At 46.7% G+C, this 20,762-nt stretch overlaps 1 protein-coding gene across 1 annotated transcript; it reads left to right on the top strand.

Annotated features, from left to right (window-relative positions):
- The first annotated feature begins 4,617 nt into the window (after nt 1-4,617).
- Nucleotides 4,618-19,311, top strand: LOC123426244 (ubiquitin carboxyl-terminal hydrolase 8-like). Its single transcript, XM_045110043.1, has 12 exons — nt 4,618-4,817; nt 4,903-5,130; nt 14,706-14,832; nt 14,934-14,993; nt 15,073-15,165; nt 15,377-15,634; nt 15,711-16,022; nt 16,760-17,017; nt 17,125-17,273; nt 17,426-18,100; nt 18,349-18,622; nt 18,769-19,311. Exons 1-12 carry the CDS (start codon nt 4,705-4,707, stop codon nt 18,874-18,876), a joined length of 2,655 nt encoding a protein of 884 aa, XP_044965978.1. The 5' UTR covers nt 4,618-4,704; the 3' UTR covers nt 18,877-19,311.
- Nucleotides 19,312-20,762: the final 1,451 nt, after the last annotated feature.

The raw sequence follows: 20,762 nt of genomic DNA, 5'->3' as shown, positions 1-20,762 counted from the left end.
CTGCCATAGAGAATTTCAAACAGAGCTTTGCCAGAACTAGCTTGATAACTGTTGTTATACGAGAACTCCGCAAAAGGCAGACAATCCTCCCACTTCATGCCAAAAGAGATAACACAGGCTCTCAGCATATCCTCAAGAACCTGATTAACTCGCTCCACTTGACCACTAGTTTGAGGATGAAAAGCTGTGTTGAAGCGTATCTTCGTGCCCATCGCAGGCTGAAAAGAGTCCCAGAACTTGGAAGTGAAGATACTTCCGCGATCCGAAGAGATCATCATAGGCACACCGTGTAAGGACACAATCCTGGAGGTGTACAACTCTGCCAGCTGAGCTGCTGAAATGGATTCCTTGACTGGAAGAAAATGAGCCACCTTACTCAACTTGTCAATGACGACGAAGATGGCATCATTACCCTTCTTGGACTTCGTAAACCCGGTAAAGAAATCCATCTCGATGTGATCAAACTTCCACTCGGGAATGGGCAATGGATGCAAAAGACCTGGTGGACGTTGATGCTCTGCTTTCACCCTTCGATATACATCACATTCATTTACGAACTGAGCAATCTCACGCTTCATACGAGTCCACCAGAAGGTCTGTTTCAAGTCGTGGTACATCTTGGAGCTTCCAGGATGAATAGGGAGCAGAGAGTTATGAGCTTCCTCCATGATTACCTTTCTGAGATCACCTTTCGGGGCGACAAGGCGATCCTCGAAGAACAACGTGTCTCTGGCATCAACAGTGAAGCACTTATACTTGGGAAGACTCTTTGCCACGCCTTATCACCATAGCGTCAAGAAGTTGTGCTGCTCGGACCTGATCTTCCAAGGTAGGAGAGATCTGAAGGTTTGCAAGAAATCCATGAGGTACTAGCTGAAGATTGAGCTTCCTGAAAGACTCACAAAGACCAGGCTGGAGAGGTTGCAGAATCAGACTGTTGCAGTACACTTTCATGCTCAGTGCATCCGCCACGACATTAGCTTTGCCTGGCGTGTACTCAACACTCGGATTAAAATCCTGGAGCATTTCCACCCAATGTGTTTGCCGAAGATTCAGGTTAGGCTGAGTGAAGATGTACTTGAGACTCTTGTGATCGGTGAAAACTTCAACCTTACGTTCCAACAAGAGGTGTCTCCAAGTCATTAGAGTGTGTACCACAGCTGCTAGCTCAAGATCATGCACAGGATAGTTCTTCTCCGCTGGCTTCAACTGCCTGGAGGTATAAGCAACCACCTTCTTATCTTGCATCAGGACTGCACCAAGACCCTGGAGAGAAGCGTCGCAGAAGACCTGGTAAGACTTGGAATCATCCGGAGGAACCAAGACTGGAGTGGAGGTAAGCTTCTCTTTGAGTGTGTCGAAGGCCAACTGATACTCTGGAGACCAAGCATATTTCACACCTTTCTGAAGAAGACTTGAGAGCGGCTTGGCGATCTTGGAGAAGTTCGCAATGAACCTTCTGCAATAGCCAGCAAGCCCGAGAAAGCTTCGAAGCTGTTTCACATTCTGCGGAGGCTCCCATTCAACAATGGCTTGCACCTTGGACGGATCAACTTTAATGCCCTCAACAGAGATAATGTGCCCAAGATAGACGACTTCTTTCAACCAGAACACACACTTGGAAAACTTGGCATACAGCTTGTACTCTCTCAGCTTATCAAGCACCAATCTGAGATGTTCTTCATGTTCTTCCTCAGTTTCAGAAAAGACCAGAATGTCATCGAGGTAGAGCAAGACAAAGTCATTCTTGAACGGAGAGAATATGTAGTTCATCAATCGACAAAATGTCGGAGGAGCATTTGCCAGACCAAAAGACATGACTGTATACTCATACGAGCCAAAACTAGTCCTGAAGGCAGTCTTCGGAATATCTTCCTCGCGAATGCGAATTTGATGATAGCCCATCCTGAGATCAAGCTTGGATAAGACTTTAGCACCTTTCAACTGTTCGAACAACTCAGTTATGTTCGGAAGTGGATATTTGTTCCTGATTGTCTTCTTGTTCAATGGACGGTAATCGACACACAGCCGGTCCGTGCCATCCTTCTTCTTGACAAACAGAACACCACAGCCCCACGGAGATGAGCTCGGTCTGATCAAACCCAAACGCTCCTGCTCATCGAGTTGCCTCTTAAGTTCCTTCAATTCTTCTGGACCCAGCTTGTACGGCCGTTTACACACGGGCTTTGTGCCTGGCTCAAGCTCAATCACAAACTCAACTTCTCTATGCGGAGGCATGCCTGGCAGCTCTTCAGGAAACACATCTTCATATTCGCAGACCACTGGGACTTGCGAAATAGGATTGATCTCACCCTTTTCATTCAAAGAGAACAGACGGATTGTATCATTGCGCGCCGCGAATATAATCACGTCCTCCGAAGAGTGGGTCAACTTCACTTCTTTGGCTTCACAATCAATTGACGCCTTGTTCATGGCCAACCAGTCCATACCAAGAATCAAGTCAATGTTGGAATTGCCCGAGACAATAGGAGATGCCAAAAAAGCATAAGCACCCATCTTGACAGAAACATCCGAAACCATCATGTGGGAATCATGATCTTGCCACGAGACATAATTGAAAGAGGCTTAGGGAAATCATGAGTAGGGAACCCATGCTTAAATGAGAATGGCCTTGAGATAAACGAATGCGATGCACCAGAATCAAATAACACTTTAGCAGGAATACCATTGACGAGGAGGTTACCCATGATCACATCTGACGAGTTTTCTGCCTCAACTGCATTCACCATGTTGACTCGAGCTGATCTGGGGTTGAACTTGACAAGAGCATTGCTTGGAGGTTTGCCTGGAGGAGGAGGCGACAGTCGGAGCTGAGAAGTACACTTGTTGGCATAGTGACCCTTCTGCCCACACTTGTGACAAGTCACCTCTGCTGGCTGCCAATACTAAGTCTGAGGAGGCCCTTGCTTCTGATGCTAGAATCTCTGCTGGAAGACAGGGTTGGGTGGGTGGGAAGAACCACGACCACCATAGTGCTTGAGCTGCTGTGAGTGCCGACGAGGAGGGGGAGACACCCGAAACTTCTGTTGCTTCTGAACCACCTGAGTCGAGGAAGAGCTGGAATCTCTGAAGCGCTTCTTAGAATTCTCCACCCTGAGCAAGGCTGCCTCTGCCCTGAGAGCTAGGTTGTAGAACTTGTCGAACTCCTCAGGATCGTGCAAAGCAAGAGCTAACTGCAAATCTTCTTTCAAGCCACCTCTGAACTGATAAATCTTGCTCTTCTGATCCGGGATATCCTGCAACGTGTATCGGGCTAGCTCGTGGAACTCAACGTTGTACTTGTACACGGAATTGCCACCCTGCTTCAAACGCCTGAACTTCTCACGCATCTCCTCCACGAAGTTGGAAGGAATATAGTTGGACCTGAAGTCACGGCAGAACTCATCCCAAGAAATCACCCCTAGCGCCTCTAGAGTCCTTCAGCTGTTGCCACCAGATAGAAGTCTGCCCTTCAACTGGAATGTTGCAAATTTAACAAAATCCTCAGGACGAACATTGCTAAACTCGAAATGCTTGTTCATATCACAGATCCAATCCTTTGCATCAAATGGCTGGTCACACGAAGTGAAAGTCTTTGGCTGGTTCGACAGGAACTGACTCAGACTAGCAAACTGATTGCCACCATGCTGGAAATTGCCTTGCTCCTGATTAGCTCTCTCTTGCAACAACTGTAGCAGCATCTGGGTGTTTGCATTAGTAGCAGCCATCACCACTTGCCAGGCCTCTACAGGAGGAGGCGGCGGCGGAGGAGGATTCTCCGGAGGAGGAGGTGGTGGCGGCATATTCTCACGCTCTAGGTTCTGACGCATTGGTGGAGCCATCCTGAAGACGGGTAGCATATTAGCCCATAGAATAAATTGAAGATATTCCTGAATCAAAAGACAGGAATATCTGAACAGGAATAAGCAATTGCACTCGAACAAAATAGTAAGAATGCTTCCTTAAAGTGCCGGTCGACAAAATTCCGATAAAGACCACTGCAAACAAGTATGAGCTAGAACTGCTCAGAACAAACATATGATCGTTCGTCCGGTCGCGTGCGGGCCGCGTGCTCGCTGGCAGATGCTCGCAACTTTTTTTCGTTAAATTTGCTGTAACCGTATGTTTCTTTGATACAAACGTTTTTTCATGCAACTTTTTTTCTCATGTAAATTTGTTGCAACCAGCGTCATATTTGCTGCATATACGTTTGGTTACAACTCTAGTTCTTTAAATTTTTCGTTACGATCGATGTTTTTTACTTTTGCTACAACCGTGTTGATTTTTGCTACAACCGGCATCATGTTTTGCTGCAACTGTTCACTAAAAAGTTGCATACACGTCACGTAAATATTTGCTACAACCGGCGTTTGACTTTTGCTACCACGCATCATCAACTTTGTTTTTTTGCTACGATCACGTAGATATTTTTTTTGTTACAAATTTTATTTTTTGTTGCAACCGTTAAAAAAATTGTTGCATTACATCGAAATTTTGCTGTATAAAAAGAAAAATGTTGCATGCGGATCGAAGGAAGACGAAAGACGCGGGGTTAGATCGTGCGGCTCGCGCCAGCCGGTACAAAGTTTGGGCCGGCGCGCCGTCGCAGATCAGTCCCCAAAACAAAAGGCAGCAGCTGCCGAGCGAGCAAACCACCACCAGCTCACTCGCGCACGCATCCCAGATCAGAGATCCCATCTCGTCATGGCCACCGCCGCCACCGCCTCCGCCCCGGCCTCCGCCTCCACCTCCGCCGCCTACGACGCCCCCTCTGCCTCCTCCTCCTGCCCCGCCGCCGTCTGCCTCGTCCCTTTCAGGTACGCTCGTTCTCTCGCGCTCAACCTCCTCGCTGAAACCCCATAAGCAGGGCAGGGGTAACAATGTCCTGCTGCTGCTGCACAGGTGGTGGGCGGGGGTGCGCGAGGAGGCGGCAGAGGAGGGCGGGGTCCGTTACGCAGCCACGCCGGCGGCCTCACCCTCATATTATGGCCTCAGGCTTCTCCACAGCTTCCTCCACCCAGATCTCGTGCTGCGCCTCGACCGCGGGGAGTGCCGCGCCAGCGCAACCTCGGGAGGGAGCCGCAGCTACGCACTCGTCCCGGCGGACGAGCTCTCGCGAGCGCTCGCCAGGTCAGTCGGCCTCGCTCCGTATCCTCGTTTTTGTCTTGTGTAACAACTTGGATGCAATAATGCTCGAGGGGCAGAATCTAGAATGGTGATGCAATCGCATGAGCTGGCTTGTTGGTAGATTGAGCTCTAGTAGTAATGCGGTGATGATGGCAACACGTGAGTCTCATGCACTGACTATTTTGAATTCCGATCAAGTGCTTACGCTTTTTAACTTGGGGCAGGTGTTTCTGGTAGGAATGGGCATTCAGTTAATTGGACTTCCTATTATTGGTTAATTCGGTTACATAAATAATATGGATTTTCAGGGTTGAAGCCTAATTACTCAAACAAAAATGTGGAATTTTCTTTATTGTTTCCTTTCCGTATGAAAGGAGGAAGATCACAGAGGTGATTGGAATCGCACGGTATTCAATCAATGGAGATATTACATATATACCAGTACAAGCACACGCAGGTGCAGCCACTAACTCAACTACTGCCGCAACTAACTCCACTAAGCTAGTGCATGCGATAAGGACGCATATGACCAGGAGAATTGGTTACAGAGAGAGAGAGAGTTGAGGGAGAGAGCTACGTGGGTGCAACGGCTTGTGTGGGCGTGCTCCAACACCCCCCCTCAGTCACAGCGGTGCCATCGGAGACGCAAAGACTGGCCTTGAACTCATCAAATGCGGCAAAGGGAAGGCCCTTCGTCATGATGTCGGCGAACTGTTGCGATGTCGGAACGTGCAGAACGCGGACGTGACCCAAGGCGACCTTCTCCCGCACAAAGTGGATGTCAAGTTCAATATGTTTTTCCGCCGATGATGAACTGGATTTTGTGCGAGGTAGACGGCGGAGACATTGTCGCAGTACACCAGTGTAGCCTTGGCGAGGTTGACGTGAAGCTCATGCAGAAGTTGGCGTACCCATCAGCACTCGGCGACGGCCCGATACTCGGCCTCCGCACTGGACCGAGACACTGTAGGTTGTCGCTTGGACGACCAGGAGAGCAGCGAACCGCCAAGGAACACGCAGTAGCCCGACGTGGACCGACGCGTGTCGGGGCAGCCGGCCCAATCGGCGTCCGTGTAGACGACGAGCTCGGACGGCGAAGAGGCGGTGATGGAGAGACCGTGTGAAGTCGTCCCACGAACATAGCGGAGGATCCGCTTCACCATCGTCCAATGTGGCTGGCGGGGCGCGTGCATATGCAAGCATACCTGCTGAACGGCATAGGTGATGTCGGGCCGTGTCAGCGTGAGGTATTGCAATGCCCCGGCTATGCTCCGATAGGTGGAAGCATCGTCAACCAAGGCACCATCCGTGGCAGAAGCTTTTGGCTTTGTGTCAACGGGAGTGGGCGCAGGCCGACAGTTCGTCATGCCGGCGCGCTGTAACAACTCTTCAGCGTACTGGCCTTGATGAAGAAAGAAGCCACGTGAAGAGCGCTGCACTTGTATGCCAAGAAAGAACTTGAGAGGACCCAAGTCTTTGAGAGCAACAGAGTGGTGGAGGCGCCCGATGATGTGATGCAGCAGTGTCGTGGACGAGGCCGTCAGTATAATGTCGTCGACATAAAGGAGGAGGTACGCGGTGCCGCGGCCACAGTGAAGCACAAACAGAGAAGCATCGGATCGCGTGGCGGCGAAGCCGAGGTCCTGAAGACAACCGGTGAACTTCTGAAACCACGCGCGCGGAGCCTGTTTCAAACCGTAAAGTGATTTGGACAACAGGCACACGTCAGTGGGGTGCGAGGGGTCGATGAAGCCGGCAGGCTGTTGACAGTACACGTGCTCAGAGAGGTCGCCGTGAAGGAACGCGTTCTTCACGTCGAGCTGGTGAACTGGCCATGAGCGCGACGCTGCGAGCTGAAGTATGAGACAGATGGAGGCAGGTTTGACGACGGGCGAGAATGTGTCGGTGTAGTCGATACCGGGGCGCTGAGAGAACCCGCGAACGACCCACCTGGCCTTGTAACGATCGAGAGCACCATCAGGACGAAGTTTGTGCCGAAATACCCATTTGCCGGTAATCACATGCGCACCGGGGGGACGAGGCACCAAGCGTCATGTACAGTTGGCCACGAGTGCGTCATACTCCTCTTGCATGGCCGCTTTCCAATGAGGGTCACGCAAGGCAACCCGCACAGATGATGGCAACGGCGAGGGAGCGGTGACTGCAGTGAGGACGTAGTCATCATCATACCGCGTGTTGCGGCAATGGACGCCCGCCTTGGACCGGGTACGCATGGGGTGACCAGGAAATGGTCCGGCAGGATCGGCGACAGATGCGGATGCGGCTGAGGTGGGAGAAGAGCCTGGTGGGTAGGCGAACTCATCATGGGCGAAGCCGAACCAGCCGGAGGAGAGCAAGGTGGTTCGCTGGCACCCGAACTAGCCGCATGAGCGGTCGAGGCGGCCGGGGTTGATGGCCCAGTGGACCGACGAGACGCAGAAGTCGGGGTAGCCATCCGTGGTGAAGAGGCTGGTGTGGGCGTGGGCGGAGCCATGCGCTGCCGGGCCACTGGTGGTGACAATGAGGGCTGTGGCTGGTCACCCGTGAGAGCCGGCACGCAAGAGGGTGGTGGAGACGGCGAGACCACCTGCGCAAAAGGGAAGACGAGCTCGTCGAAGAAGACGCTCCTGGAGAGGAAGACCCGTCCGGAGAGTGGATCAAAGCATTTGTAACCTGCATGATCAGGCGGGTATCCGAGAAATACACACGCATCGGAGCGCGGAGCCAGTTTATGAGGCGCGGTGGCGGTGGTATTGGGATAGCACAAACACCCAAAAACACGCAAGTGGGAGAGGGATGGGGCGGCGCCGTGGAGGAGCTCGAACGGGGTGACTCGTTGGCGGGGACGACACGACCGACGATTAAGCAGGTAAGTGGCAGTGGCGAGAGCGTCCGGCCAAAACCGTGGTGGCATGGAGGCGTGAAAGAGAAGAGCATGCATGCCTTCGGTGAGCGTCCGGATGATTCGCTCGGCGCGGCCATTTTGGGCAGAAGCATACGGACAAGACAGCTGAAAGTCGATGCTGTTAGAGGCGAGAAAAGCGCGGAAAGCTTTGTTATCAAACTCTTTGCCATTGTCAGTACGGAAAGCACGAACAGGTCGTTGGAACTGAGTAGCAACATAGGCGTGGAGGGTAATGAGGAGCTCATATACATCAGATTTCTTGCGTAATGGGAAGGTCCAGGCATAGTGTGTATGGTCATCAAGCACAACAAGAAAATAATTGAAGCCAGAGTTACTAAGAACGGGTGAGGTCCAAACATCACAATGCAATAATTCAAATGGAGCAGAAGCAATATGAGGGGAAGGAGAAAAAGGAAGTCGAACATTTTTTCCTATTTGGCAGGCATGGCAAGTATGAGCTTGCGTTTTATTACAGGGGATAGCTGAAGAAGAAAGCAAAGTGGAAAGCGCGGCTCGACCCGGGTGGCCAAGGCGCTGGTGCCAGCGATCAGTGGAGGCCGACGAGGCGCAAAGGACGGTCGGGGAGGCGCGGCTGGAGCTCGAACGAAGTGAGTAGAGGTCACCGTGGCTGTTACATCGGAGAAGTACCGTTCGTGTGAAGAGATCCTTGACAGAGAAACCAAAAGGATCAAATTCCACGGACACAAAATTATCACGGGTAAGTGCACGGACAGAAATAAGATTTGTAATGAGTTGATCGGAAACTAAAACATTGGAGAGATGAAGGGGTTGGGAGGAGGTAGGGATGGAGGTCGAACCAGTAAAGGACACGGGAAGAGAAGCACCATTACCGACTGTGATGCTAGGGAGAGATGAACGGGGGAGGAAGATTGAAGCATACCGGGACTGGCCGTCATGTGGGAGGTGGCGCCAGTGTCAAGAAACCAATCGCCGCCGCCGGTGTAGGGCTGTTGGGACAGCTGATTCAGCGCGGCGTGGAGGGCAGCGTAGTCCCAAGGATTGCCCGGCGTGGCCGGCGCCTGGACTGGCGAAGGAGCAGGCGGGGCACCGTACGTGGATGCGAGCATGCCCTGGGCCACCGTAGGGTGAGGGCCCAGTACGCCAGCTCCCGGCGGGCGAGGGAGCGGACGAAACGGCACCGGCCAGGCCTGGACGACCCCAGTCCAGGGGTTGTAGCCGCCGTAGCCGCCGAAGGCAGGCGCTGTGGGCGGGGGCGCCACGGGAGCGCCAGTGGAGTGGCCGCCGGCACCAGGCTGTCCGCCGCCGGTATGGCCCCCCTTGCGTGAGCGTTTCCGTTGACGAGAGCCGCCAGGGCTGGGCACGCTCGGCTGGGCGGGCGTAGGAGCCGGCTGCGGAGCAGGAGCCGGTGGAGAGGGTGCCGGGGCTCCGCCGGCGAACAGGGCGGTGGCGGACTCGGAGGCAGCGGCGTTGTCGATGCGGCGCTCCTCACGCAGCAGATATGTGCGCACTTGGATGAACGTGGGAAGCTTCGAGTCATCGTACGTCATCTGCGAGACGGCATGAGCGAATTTGTTGCTGATCCCAAGTACCAGATTGGAGACCATGCCACGGTCGTCCACGGGCATGGCGCAGTCTCGGAGAGTGTCCGCCAAAACCTTGAGGCGGGTGCAGTATTCGCCGATGGAGAGATGCCCTTGCCGGAGTGTGTGGAAGGCCTCGAGCGCCAGGCAGCCGCGTTGAGCGCGGTTGTCGAGGAAAAGAGACCGGATCGCCGTCCATAGGGAACGCGCCGTCTCATCGTCATGCTGGATGGTCGCCATGATCTCCTCGGAGACAGTGAGATACAGCCACCGGACAATGCTCCAGTCGATCTGGGTCCAGCAGGAGTCGGAGCGGCGGCGGCGTGCGTCGATGGAGCCGTCAACGTGGTCCATGAGCGCGTAGGAGCGAAGGAGGGCGTTGAAGAAGGAGTTCCACGTGGTGAAGTTGGGTGGGTCCTGCTGGAGGCGCACAGGGACATATAGGTTGGGGTTCAGATTAAGGATGGTGGAGAACTGGGGGTGGATGTAGGGTGCGGCATCGTCGGCGAAAGGGTTCGAGGAGTGGGAGGAGTTCTGATCGGAGAAGATGTCCATTACAGGGAGTGAGCGGAAGCGATGAGGAAGAAGACGGTATCTGATACCATGAAAGGAGGAAGATCACAGAGGTGATTGGAATCACACGGTATTCAATCAATGGAGATATTACATATATACCAGTACAAGCACACGCAGGTGCAGCCACTAACTCAACTACTGCCGCAACTAACTCCACTAAGCTAGTGCATGCGATAAGGACGCATATGACCAGGAGAATTGGTTACAGAGAGAGAGAGTTGAGGGAGAGAGCTACGTGGGTGCAACGGCTTGTGTGGGCGTGCTCCAACACCGTACACATTCATTTTTTCCAATAAATTGCAATAGATAAACCACCTATTGTCTTCTACAAAGCTGAAGCACCGGACCTAATAAACCGATGTATTTAGGTTCAGTTTTCCAGGTTGTTAACTAGCTGACCCTTTGATTTCTCTTAAAGCAAAAGCAATATTTTTGTACACTACATATAGTGTGTATATAGGAATTTTCATAAATATATAGTTTTATCTGTGGTTTAGACAAAAAGACAAATACATGGATCAAAATAGTGTTACTTTTTGCCGTTTTAGAGGCATAGACTTGTCTTTTTTCATAGAATACAAATTAACATATTATCCAGTAGAATTTAGCAGATACATAGAACACACACAGCCCGGTGCACGTAGGTCCCGCTTGTGCAGGGCCAGGGAAAGGTCCGACCACTTCGGGTCTAGCCTTTCCCTACATTTCTGAAAGAGGTTGTTTTTGTTAAGCTTCATGCACTAACCAACACAACCAAATTACGAACTAATGGAAAGGGCCGGGCAATCCACATATACACTTCAACACTCCTCACGTGTGATGCGGGAAGTCAACACGTGAATAGACTCAGAGGTATGGCTCACGAGGCCTATCCATGGACACAGAGGGGGCAACAACAATTTATCATAATTTGCGAAGCTAGGACTTGAATTCAGGACTTTAAGCCCTGATAACATGTTAAGCTTAATGCACTAGCCAATGCAACCAGGGCCGGTCCTGAGATTTCCGGGGCCCTGGGTGAGACTATAAAGTGGGGCCCTAGTATAATTCTCAAAATCATAATCTCTCTATATAAAACATATATAGAGAATGATATTATTAAACATTTGTATGCTTCCAAAACCAGTATTCATCGCAAATGGAGTACCTTCCATACGATACCTTTATTTTTCTTCTATAATTCATAGATGCAAGTTATCAATGATACCAATACCGATCTCATCTAACAATATCAATACCGATCTCATCTAACAATTTTAAATATACCTAAAAAATTCCATATGAAATACTTCCTCCATTCCCTTATACAAGGCCACAATGAAAAATACATTTTGCATATATACAAGGCCACTAACACTAAACGAGGCAAAAGTTAATGATGTTTCCTCATACTAGTAACTTATTTAATACTTGCATGCATGTAGTCATAATGACACTCAACTACTTCCCTCCCATTTCTTCCTTGCTTGCATGCGGCGTATTAATGATCCCGCTAAATGAAAAGAAAAGTTGGCTTGTAAAGTAGTCATTAAATTCTACCTTGGTACCTGTAATTTGAGCTTGTGGCCTTGTATAAGGGAATGGAGGGAGTATGAACTTTTGCTAGAGGTATCTTTATATTAAATCTCCCAATCATAGCAATTGATATAATTATGTAACACAATATAGAGTTAAATATACATTTGGATGTATACATATCCATTCAGTGTTTTAAGAGGATAGAAATTCACACCTTTATGGATTGGCTGTTGAGGAATGACCAGAATTATCGCAAATTGGTAGGAGCAGCAGGGGAAGATTTTATTAAAGCAGAGGACGGAATGCATCAGGGGCAGATCGCGGGCCTTCGATATCATTATAGGGTGACATTGAATTGTTGATTACCTGTAGTCAGCCGACGTGTTCTTGGATTGGGGATTTTGACAACTGAATTTGGGGCAGTCGAGAAGAGAAGGAGAAAGAGGAAACGAGGAACAGACAGATTGTAGAACGGAGTTCATCAGTGTACTGCGGCAGTTCGTCTAGCGCACGCAACTCGGGATGTGGCTCTGGGGGAATAGAGTAGGGATCGTCATGATCGGAAGAGAAGAAAACTTGCGTTTGCAAATTCTAGCGATTAGACGTCGTGGGCTACATGCGCCTTACTTCTGCGTAGCTTGCCTTTCCCTGGGCCAGCCATACCCATGAGACACTCCAGTATAGGGCCCCTTGGAATTTGGGGGCACGGGGTGGCCGCCCCTTCCCTCCTCCTTAGGGCCGGCTCTGAATGCAACCAAAAGTCCGAACTGATGGAAAGGGCTAGGCAATCCATGTATAGAGGGGGCAACAACAATTTTTGGATAAATTGCGAAAGCCACGACTCGAACTCCCTTAGGCCCTGATACCATGTTAAGCTTCATGGAGTAGTCAACACAACCAAAAGTCCGAACTAATGGAAAGGGCTAGGCAAACACACACACACACATCCCTCTAAAAATCGATTACCATTTTTGAAATTTTGAAAATAAGGTAGAGCCCAGGAGCCAAATTGCCGCTTTCTTTGCTATTAACATGCTATATGCTTGCTACTCCTGAGGTGTTTGTCTTCCTGGTACTGGTAGCATGAATGCTCAAATGACATGCTATGGGGACTAAGAGCAACTCTAGCATATCCCCTATCCTAAACTTCAAATTCTTCTCCCTAATCCATTTCCTTAATTTCTTTTAGGGAATTCACTGTTGCGCAGCTAGCAGATCCCCTATAAATTATTTCCCTAAAATTTAACACATTTTATGCCACAAATTCATTTCAAACACATATTTAAACCAGTTTATTCCATAATTAAACAACAAGACTATATTCTACCATACTAGAGTAGTTAATTTACCTAGTACATACTACTACATCGCCATTAAATGGCTAGATTCATCGGTACATGTAGATAAATTCTACTTCTACTCATCGGAGGAGATGTTGATCACCCCCATGCCGGAGGGACCGGCCTCGTGGTTAGTGGCTGGCCAAATGTGTGCGCTGTCCAATACTCCAATGATGCGAAGGCCGTGTGGTTGCGAAGGCCGTGTGGTTGTTGGCCATGATCTTCGAATTCGCCATGAGCACCTCCACTGTTAAGGCATTGGCGCGCTCAGCCTCAAGTTGTGCCTCTGCCAACCTATGCTCCTCCGCCTCGACATAGCACCAGCGATGCTCCTTCACCATCTCAGTAAAGCGGCGGCGCTGCTCCTCCACTTTGGCTAGCGCTCATCGTTTGGAGACGGATGCCTTCGCCCCTGGCCGCCGCGTCCACCACCTCGAAGCCGACGGCAGCGAATCCGGCAGCCGGGTCTACCACCATCCCCTTCTCTTCCTCTGAGATTGTGTCTGTCGAGCTTGGAGGCTCGTCGGTAGCGATGCGTGCTCGGCGACGCTCGCATTAACTCTGTATATTATCTCTTCTATTCATGACCTTGCACTAAGTCTAGAACTTAAGGTTGCTAACAGCGATATGCTGATGGGTTCAACGCCGCCTCCATGCATAAGTTCGTTCTGGGTTATTATTATGAAATCCTTTTCTCCCACGCATGGATGCAATAAACCTCGTGCAGACAATCATTTATAAATATGACGTGCTCTGCATCCTATGTGACCTACATATTTCAGTTTTAGTAAGTAGCATAAGTATGAAATATCATCTGTGTATTGTCCAATGGAGCCCATTGCCTTATAGAAAATCTTGTCTGACTACAATTTCATTTTTGCACAAAAAGATGGTGCTAAATACACATGGGCTCACCGTAAGACCTTCTGGTCTGCAGTTTTCATTCAATCGCTGGGAGCAGTTTATTTTGAAACCTCTTTATTAATGATAACCCTCTTTGTCAATTAGGGGCCTTGTTAGCCTCAATATGATCAATAATTTTGGTAAGGAGTATCCTTGATATCTCATGCTTTGTACTTTTCAGGAACATAGCCATTACTCATTCATGTTTCTGTATCCAGGTTCATGTTTGGGATTTTTCATTATAGATAGATAGGACAGTATCTACTTAACAGCATAACCAAATTGTGAGTCCATTTTTTTTGGGAACATTCTGCATTAGGAGAGCATTTTGTACATTAAACTTAACCAATTGATATGGAAGTGTTGAATGTTTCACTTTCACTTGCTCAGCCAAAGTCAGGTTAGCTAGCTCCTGCTCATAGACTGATTGATGACTTTGTAGTCTACATGATTAATGGTTCAATGCGTAGAATTTCCTCATATATACCTGTCTGTAGCTAATATCTACACACTTACCATAACTGAAGTGCAATGCTTGCATTTATGTTCTGTACTGTTGTACTGCTTGTGTGATACTTCTTATTCATGAAGTTAGTTACACTTGGATGCCAAAGATAATTCTCAAGTTGACCATGCTATTCGTTTGACATAATCGTGTTATCTTGTTTGTCTGGGTCGTATCTGCCTATTGGGCTCAACTTGTTACTTAACTAACTTCATCTTGTCATGTCCTTAGCCCCTAATTTCATCTCTCTTTTCACTTTTCTTCTTCAGACAGAACTCCAGTTTGGCATTGCATAATAAACATTCGTTTGCTGAAGACAGTGCTGGTGCTTATCCTTTGGTGCTTAGAATTTCTGTGCGTGAAACAAGCATTTTGACTGTTAAAATCAGCAAGAAGGTAAATCAGCTAAATATACGACCGGTCGAATTTTGACTATTTGAGAAGCAATATACGACCGATCGAATTTCCTAATTTGATGATGATTCGTTCCGTTTCAGGATAATCCAGTTGATAACTATAAGCGGGCAAACAAGATGTTTAACATTGATTCTCAACCAGTATGTTGCTGTTTGTTGCATTTCCAAGTTTGGAAATACACCTCCCTTTGTGCGGTTTACTTAATGTTTCTGTATCCAGGTTCATGTTTGGGATTTTTCAGGGCAGACAAATCTGATTTTAATGAATGAGTGGAATAGATCACATCAAGACTATTGCCATTCAGAGCAAGAGGTAGTATTGGTTGGCCATGCATGCCCCCCCCTCCACCCACCTCAAACACACACACACACACACACAATTCCGTCTATACAATTGTTTTTACATAATAACATTTAACATTGAATTATTATTCAATAACCTCACTATCTTATTTCATAAGCCCATCATAAGATGTCCACTAGATCTACCTTCTTATCACTTTCTTATCTTTTTACATGTGCAGAATCTTCTAGAAGTTCAAGTCTATGCAATGTCTGATTCCTTAACATTCAAGATTGGTGGGACCAGCATGAATGTTGATATGTCCTGTGGCAACTTTGGAAGAGTTAGCGCTATGGGGTTAATCGGACTAGAAAATCTCGGGAATACTTGCTTTATGAATAGTTCAATCCAATGTTTGGCTCATACAACAAAGCTTGTTGATTATTTCCTCGGAGATTATGACAGCGATATAAATCAGACAAATCCCCTTGGACTGAATGTATGCAGAGTTTGTCTTGAGCTTTTATTTAGTTCATCCAATCAGCTAAATATGTACTGATGCTTCCATTTCCTAGGGGGAACTTGCCTTGACATTTGGAGAATTGTTGAGAAGTTTATGGACGAATGACCGAAATACAGTTGCACCACATAACTTTAAAGCAAAGATTGCGTGCTTTGCTCCTCAGTTCAGTGGCTTTAATCAGCATGATTCACAGGAGCTTCTTGCTTTTTTATTGGATGGTCTGCATGAAGATCTTAATCAGGTAAAATACAAGCCATATGAAGAAGCTAAGGATGCAAGTGGCCGTCCAGACGAAGAAGTAGCTGATGAATATTGGAGGAACCATTTAGCCCGAAATGATTCTGTAATAGTTGATACCTGCCATGTAAGTTTAAACTCCTATTCTCAGAAGTTTCACTTTCTCAAACAATTCTAAAAGGAAAGTCTTTGCTCATCAATACCGTTTCATAAACAACAGAACAACCTATAGTATATGGTGTTGAAAGCAAGGTTGAAAAAGATTGCATAATTCAGTCGCTTAGGCACACCAGGGAGTGGTTTTAGTTTTAGTGGGCCTTCTTGTGCCAGATATACGACATGAAGTAGAGGCAGAACACATGCTGCATTTCCTTCCATACCCTGAGTCTGCGAGCTGCTCTCGCCATTACTATGACCATGAAGCACTAGAGTTCTGTCACCCTTCTACTCCAGCACCTCACCCTCCGTTATTCACCCTTCCCCCTCACTCCTCAACCTGCTTCAGAGGAGCACTAACAAGGTTTTGGTGGTCAAATATTTTTGACATGGCTGCCGGATGCCAGATCATAGGTTGGCGCTTAGGTGGCCAGTGAACACTCGCTTGGCACCTAGTGCCTGTTTGAACCTTGGGTTGAAGTGCAAAAGAATACCAACAACGGTTGACTTGAAGACACTCTAGTCGATTCTTACGAATTTAACAGAAGGACATAACAGGAGTTGCTCTATTATCTTTCTACTTTTCTTTTGAGAAAGTTAAATAACCATTTCTTGTGTATAATTTGTTAGGACATTGCAAGCTCAACTATTTTTTACAGTAAGAACTTGATTTTTGTTGTTAACTTTCTTCTGATTTTCTGTTTGCAGGGACAGTATAAGTCTACATTAACTTGTCCTACCTGTAGTAAAACATCTGTCACATTTGACCCATTTATGTACTTATCTTTGCCTGTACCTTCCATGGCAAAGAGGACAATGACTGTGACAGTTTTCAGCACTGATGGTAGCAGAGAGCCATTTTCATATGATGTCAGTGTGCCAAAATTTGGCACTCTTAGTGATCTTGTTCAGGCTCTGAGTGCTGCTTGCTCACTTGGAGGCGATGAATCCCTGCTGATAACCGAGGTATCTTTTCTTTCTCCTTTGGCACCTGTACAATGCTACAAATCTTCTAGGCTAGTTGAGCAATACAAGTGTTATAGGCTCTCCACTTACTGGAAGTGACTATACAGGTATATAATAACTGCATCATCCGATACCTGGAGGAGCCTTCTGATTCAGTGTCATTGCTGAGGGATGGAGATAAATTGGCAGCATACCGGCTACCAAAACAATATGAAAAATCTCCACTTGTGGTTTTTACACACAAACACTTTGCTGAGTAAGCACTCTCAGTTATATAACTTCCTCAATCTTTATTTAGACTTCTTTTTGGCAAGAATCTTTGTTTAGTTTATGTGATAATGTAGCTAATAATGTGGTTTTTGTGGTCTTTATTGTTCTTACACTTTTTCTTGGCACCATTGAATTCAGGCATTCTGGTGTTGATAATTTTGTAACTCCACAAATGAAGGATTTCGAGGCTCCACTTTTGGCACCACTTCCTGAGCCAGTCAATGGATTGACTCTTCAGGAAATCTATCTGAAATTGTTAAATCCATTTCGATTTTCCAAGACAATTAGTTTATCTACTGATTGTGGAAGGGGCAGCAGTGACTGTGCTGTCTACTTGATGGATGCAGCTGGTGACTGCGCTGTTAATTTAATGGATGTAACACCTTCCAGTTCAGATGGTAATGTCCATAGTGCTCAACTGGAGGATGGGCCTGAAAGAAATCAGTGCAATGATAATTCTTGTGAAGTGATGGAAGGATCTAGTGAGGCATACTGTGGGGAAACAGATGTTTTTGACAAGGAGGCACAGACGGAACAGTTTGGATTTTATTTAACAAATGAACGGGATGATGTTCAACGCACAAGAATAGAAATGAATGATCTTGATTTACTTGATACAACACCAAGCCGGCTACATGTCAGTGTCAATTGGCAACATAGTGCGTCAAAGCAATATGATATCTCAATGCTTAACAATCTACCCGAGATACACAAGCTTGAGGTTATTCTAAAAGGAACCGAAGATTCTGTTGCACTACAGGGTTGTCTAGAAGCCTTTCTAAAAGAGGAACCATTGGGACCAGAGGACATGTGGTGAGTGTCCCTGAGGAACAAGTGTATTGCTTTTTGCTACTGTTTGCAAAATGCTGCATTTTGGCATTCCTCTTCTCATTTGTTTTCAAATAGGAAGTATTGTTTGTAACTGATTTCTCAAGTGTTGCACTGATGATAGCCTTGCAAATAAAACCACATATGCAAATCTCACCTCAATGATTCTGAATTGTAAGTGTCCTGTTGGGTTCATTACTGAGACCTGCTCTATTGTCTGTTTTGCTTTTCAGGTACTGCCCTTGCTGCAAAAAGCATCAGCAAGCGATGAAGAAATTAGATCTCTGGAGGCTACCTGAAGTTCTGGTCATCCATCTGAAAAGATTTTCATATACCCAGTTCACAAGAAATAAGCTTGAGACATTTGTAGATTTCCCCATTAGTGATTTGGACCTGTCATCATATATTGCCACTGAGAATGAACAACCAAACAAGCATTATCGTTTGTATGCCATTAGCAACCACTATGGAAATATGGGAGGTGGACATTACACAGCAAGCATCTGTGTGAGTTTCTGTGCTAGCATATGATATTTTCACCACCGCCTAAATAATTAAACTTGTTAATGAAGTGTCTTACTGTTACAAACAATATATGCATGCGCTCATGCATTATTTCCAACACTTACTGATATTGTTTGATGTTTCTGTAGCAAGAAGGCAAGGGATGGCACAAATTTGATGATGAATGTGTAACACCCATAAGCGAGGACAATATAAAAACAGCTGCCGCATATGTTCTGTTCTACAGACGAGAGTGAAGCACAGCTCCTGTACAAAAGCATTGTTCACTGGAGTTGTATAGTGTCTGGATTTTGCCTATATCTCTTTTGGACAACATTTTGGCACTTGAATCTCTCAAGCCACTAACACATACAACAGCGTGTACAGATTCAGTTGCCAACAGGAGAACAAAAGGACCTGGCTAATGGAATGCATTGTTCTTTTTTTCCAACCAACACACCGTAATTTTTCCGTACATGAATTGGGCCCACGGTGTAAACATGCTTCATTTGAGCAGCAATATTCTTTCTTTTGTCAAGAGTGCCAAGTGATGTAACAGCTCTGTAAATTAACTCGTGTGACATGTTGTAGAGCTGTCACAAGATTGACGCTACAGCCACTCCCCACTGTGTTGGATAGTTGGTCTATCCATGAGCCACCGGCATTACGAAAAATGCAACATATTTTCGTGACACCCTGGATTCTGACCTGTCCCCAAAACTCAACTGTTTGAGATGAATGCTGAGATGAGTGTTGCTGTTGGCCTCTGTGTTTTGACAAATATTCCAATCCAGATTAAGACGTCTTATCTGCATGACGTATCATGGTGCCAGACAAGGCAAGATGCATGCCAGGCCTTTGATGTGTAAGGTGTGGCCAGACAAGGCAGGATGCACGCCAGGCCTTTGATGATGTGTGAATTTTTGTCCAAAAGGACTAGGGCTGAGTCGAATTGCTGGAAAGGACTAGCTCCAGCGTCATTTTGCAGGAAAGACCTTCACCGCTTGTTGTGCCAGGCGCGGCACGTGACGTATGTGCCACCAGGCGAGGCACGTGACGTATGTGCCACCAGGCGAGACGGTTGGGGCTTGCCGTCATCGGATGAGGCGGCCAGCTGCGATTTCCGTTTCAGCCACACCGCGATGAAATGGGCTGCAGTTGCCGGGCCCTGCTGCCACCGTGTGAGGCGACCGGCACTGTGCCTGACCGCACACAGTTTCACGCTGACGGCGTTGATTCTCATGTGTCTCCATCGACGAAACAGTGACCGGTTTCGTTTCTTATTAGCTGCTCGCCCGCTCCCACCGGGCATCTCTCTTCTCTTTCTCTTTTCTCTCATCTCTAGCTGGAGAACACACTCCTCTCTTCACTTTGATTCAAGATTTCTGGTCTTTAGGGTTGGATTTCGAATATGGTGTAGTTGAAAAAAAGATAGATCAAGGTAAGATTAAATCATTTTCGTAGGTTTTGTTCGCATGCATGAAAATTTTACTCTATTTGATTAGTTTTCTAAGTATGTATTTTCTGTTTATTTAGACTGTAATGTATCATTTTGTGTAGTAATTTTACATGCAAGACGCATCATTGTGTGTAACTAGCATTTTTGTTAAACATGTAATAATATGTTAACTTTATTAGTATTATTATTTTTTTACGTGCAAGACACATGTGTAATATTTTTATTTATGTGATAATTTATCAACGCTGTAGATATATGACTGGTGATATGTTTATGCATGCAATATGTATTCTAAAACTTTTGGCAGCAGGAAAAAAGTATGTGTGTAATTTTTTTGTTCATGTGATAATAGGTCGAATTCGTTGATATTTTACTAGTGATATGTTCATACTCACGTTTATTTTGTATTTGGAAGGATATCCTTATTAAACCAAAGGTATGAATGATATATTGTAATTTATCTTGTATTTATTTTCTAGATGCAATGTCGCAAAAAATGGTACAATATAAATTATTATGCGTAGATGTACAGACGTTTGCGAATATTTGTCAAATTGTTATATGTAAAAAATGATTATTATTAGATGTTATTATAATATACATATAATAATATGATTTTTAATGGACTAACGATGTAAATATGTCTGCTCGTTAGGTACAGTGGAAAATTTGTTAGTGTTCTAT

The sequence above is a fragment of the Hordeum vulgare genome, chromosome 2H (genome assembly GCF_904849725.1).
Source record: "Hordeum vulgare subsp. vulgare chromosome 2H, MorexV3_pseudomolecules_assembly, whole genome shotgun sequence".
Taxonomy (NCBI): domain Eukaryota; kingdom Viridiplantae; phylum Streptophyta; class Magnoliopsida; order Poales; family Poaceae; genus Hordeum; species Hordeum vulgare.
Note: the sequence above shows the minus strand (reverse complement) of the source record. Positions and strands in the feature narration are given on the sequence as shown.

Coding starts and splice junctions, on each gene's coding strand:
- LOC123426244 (XM_045110043.1), top strand. CDS start 4,705: ATGGCCACCGCCGCCACCGCCTCCGCCCCGGCCTCCGCCTCCACCTCC. Junction 15,166..15,376: donor ATTGCCATTCAGAGCAAGAG/GTAGTATTGGTT, acceptor TTACATGTGCAG/AATCTTCTAGAAGTTCAAGT. Junction 17,274..17,425: donor ACACACAAACACTTTGCTGA/GTAAGCACTCTC, acceptor CATTGAATTCAG/GCATTCTGGTGTTGATAATT.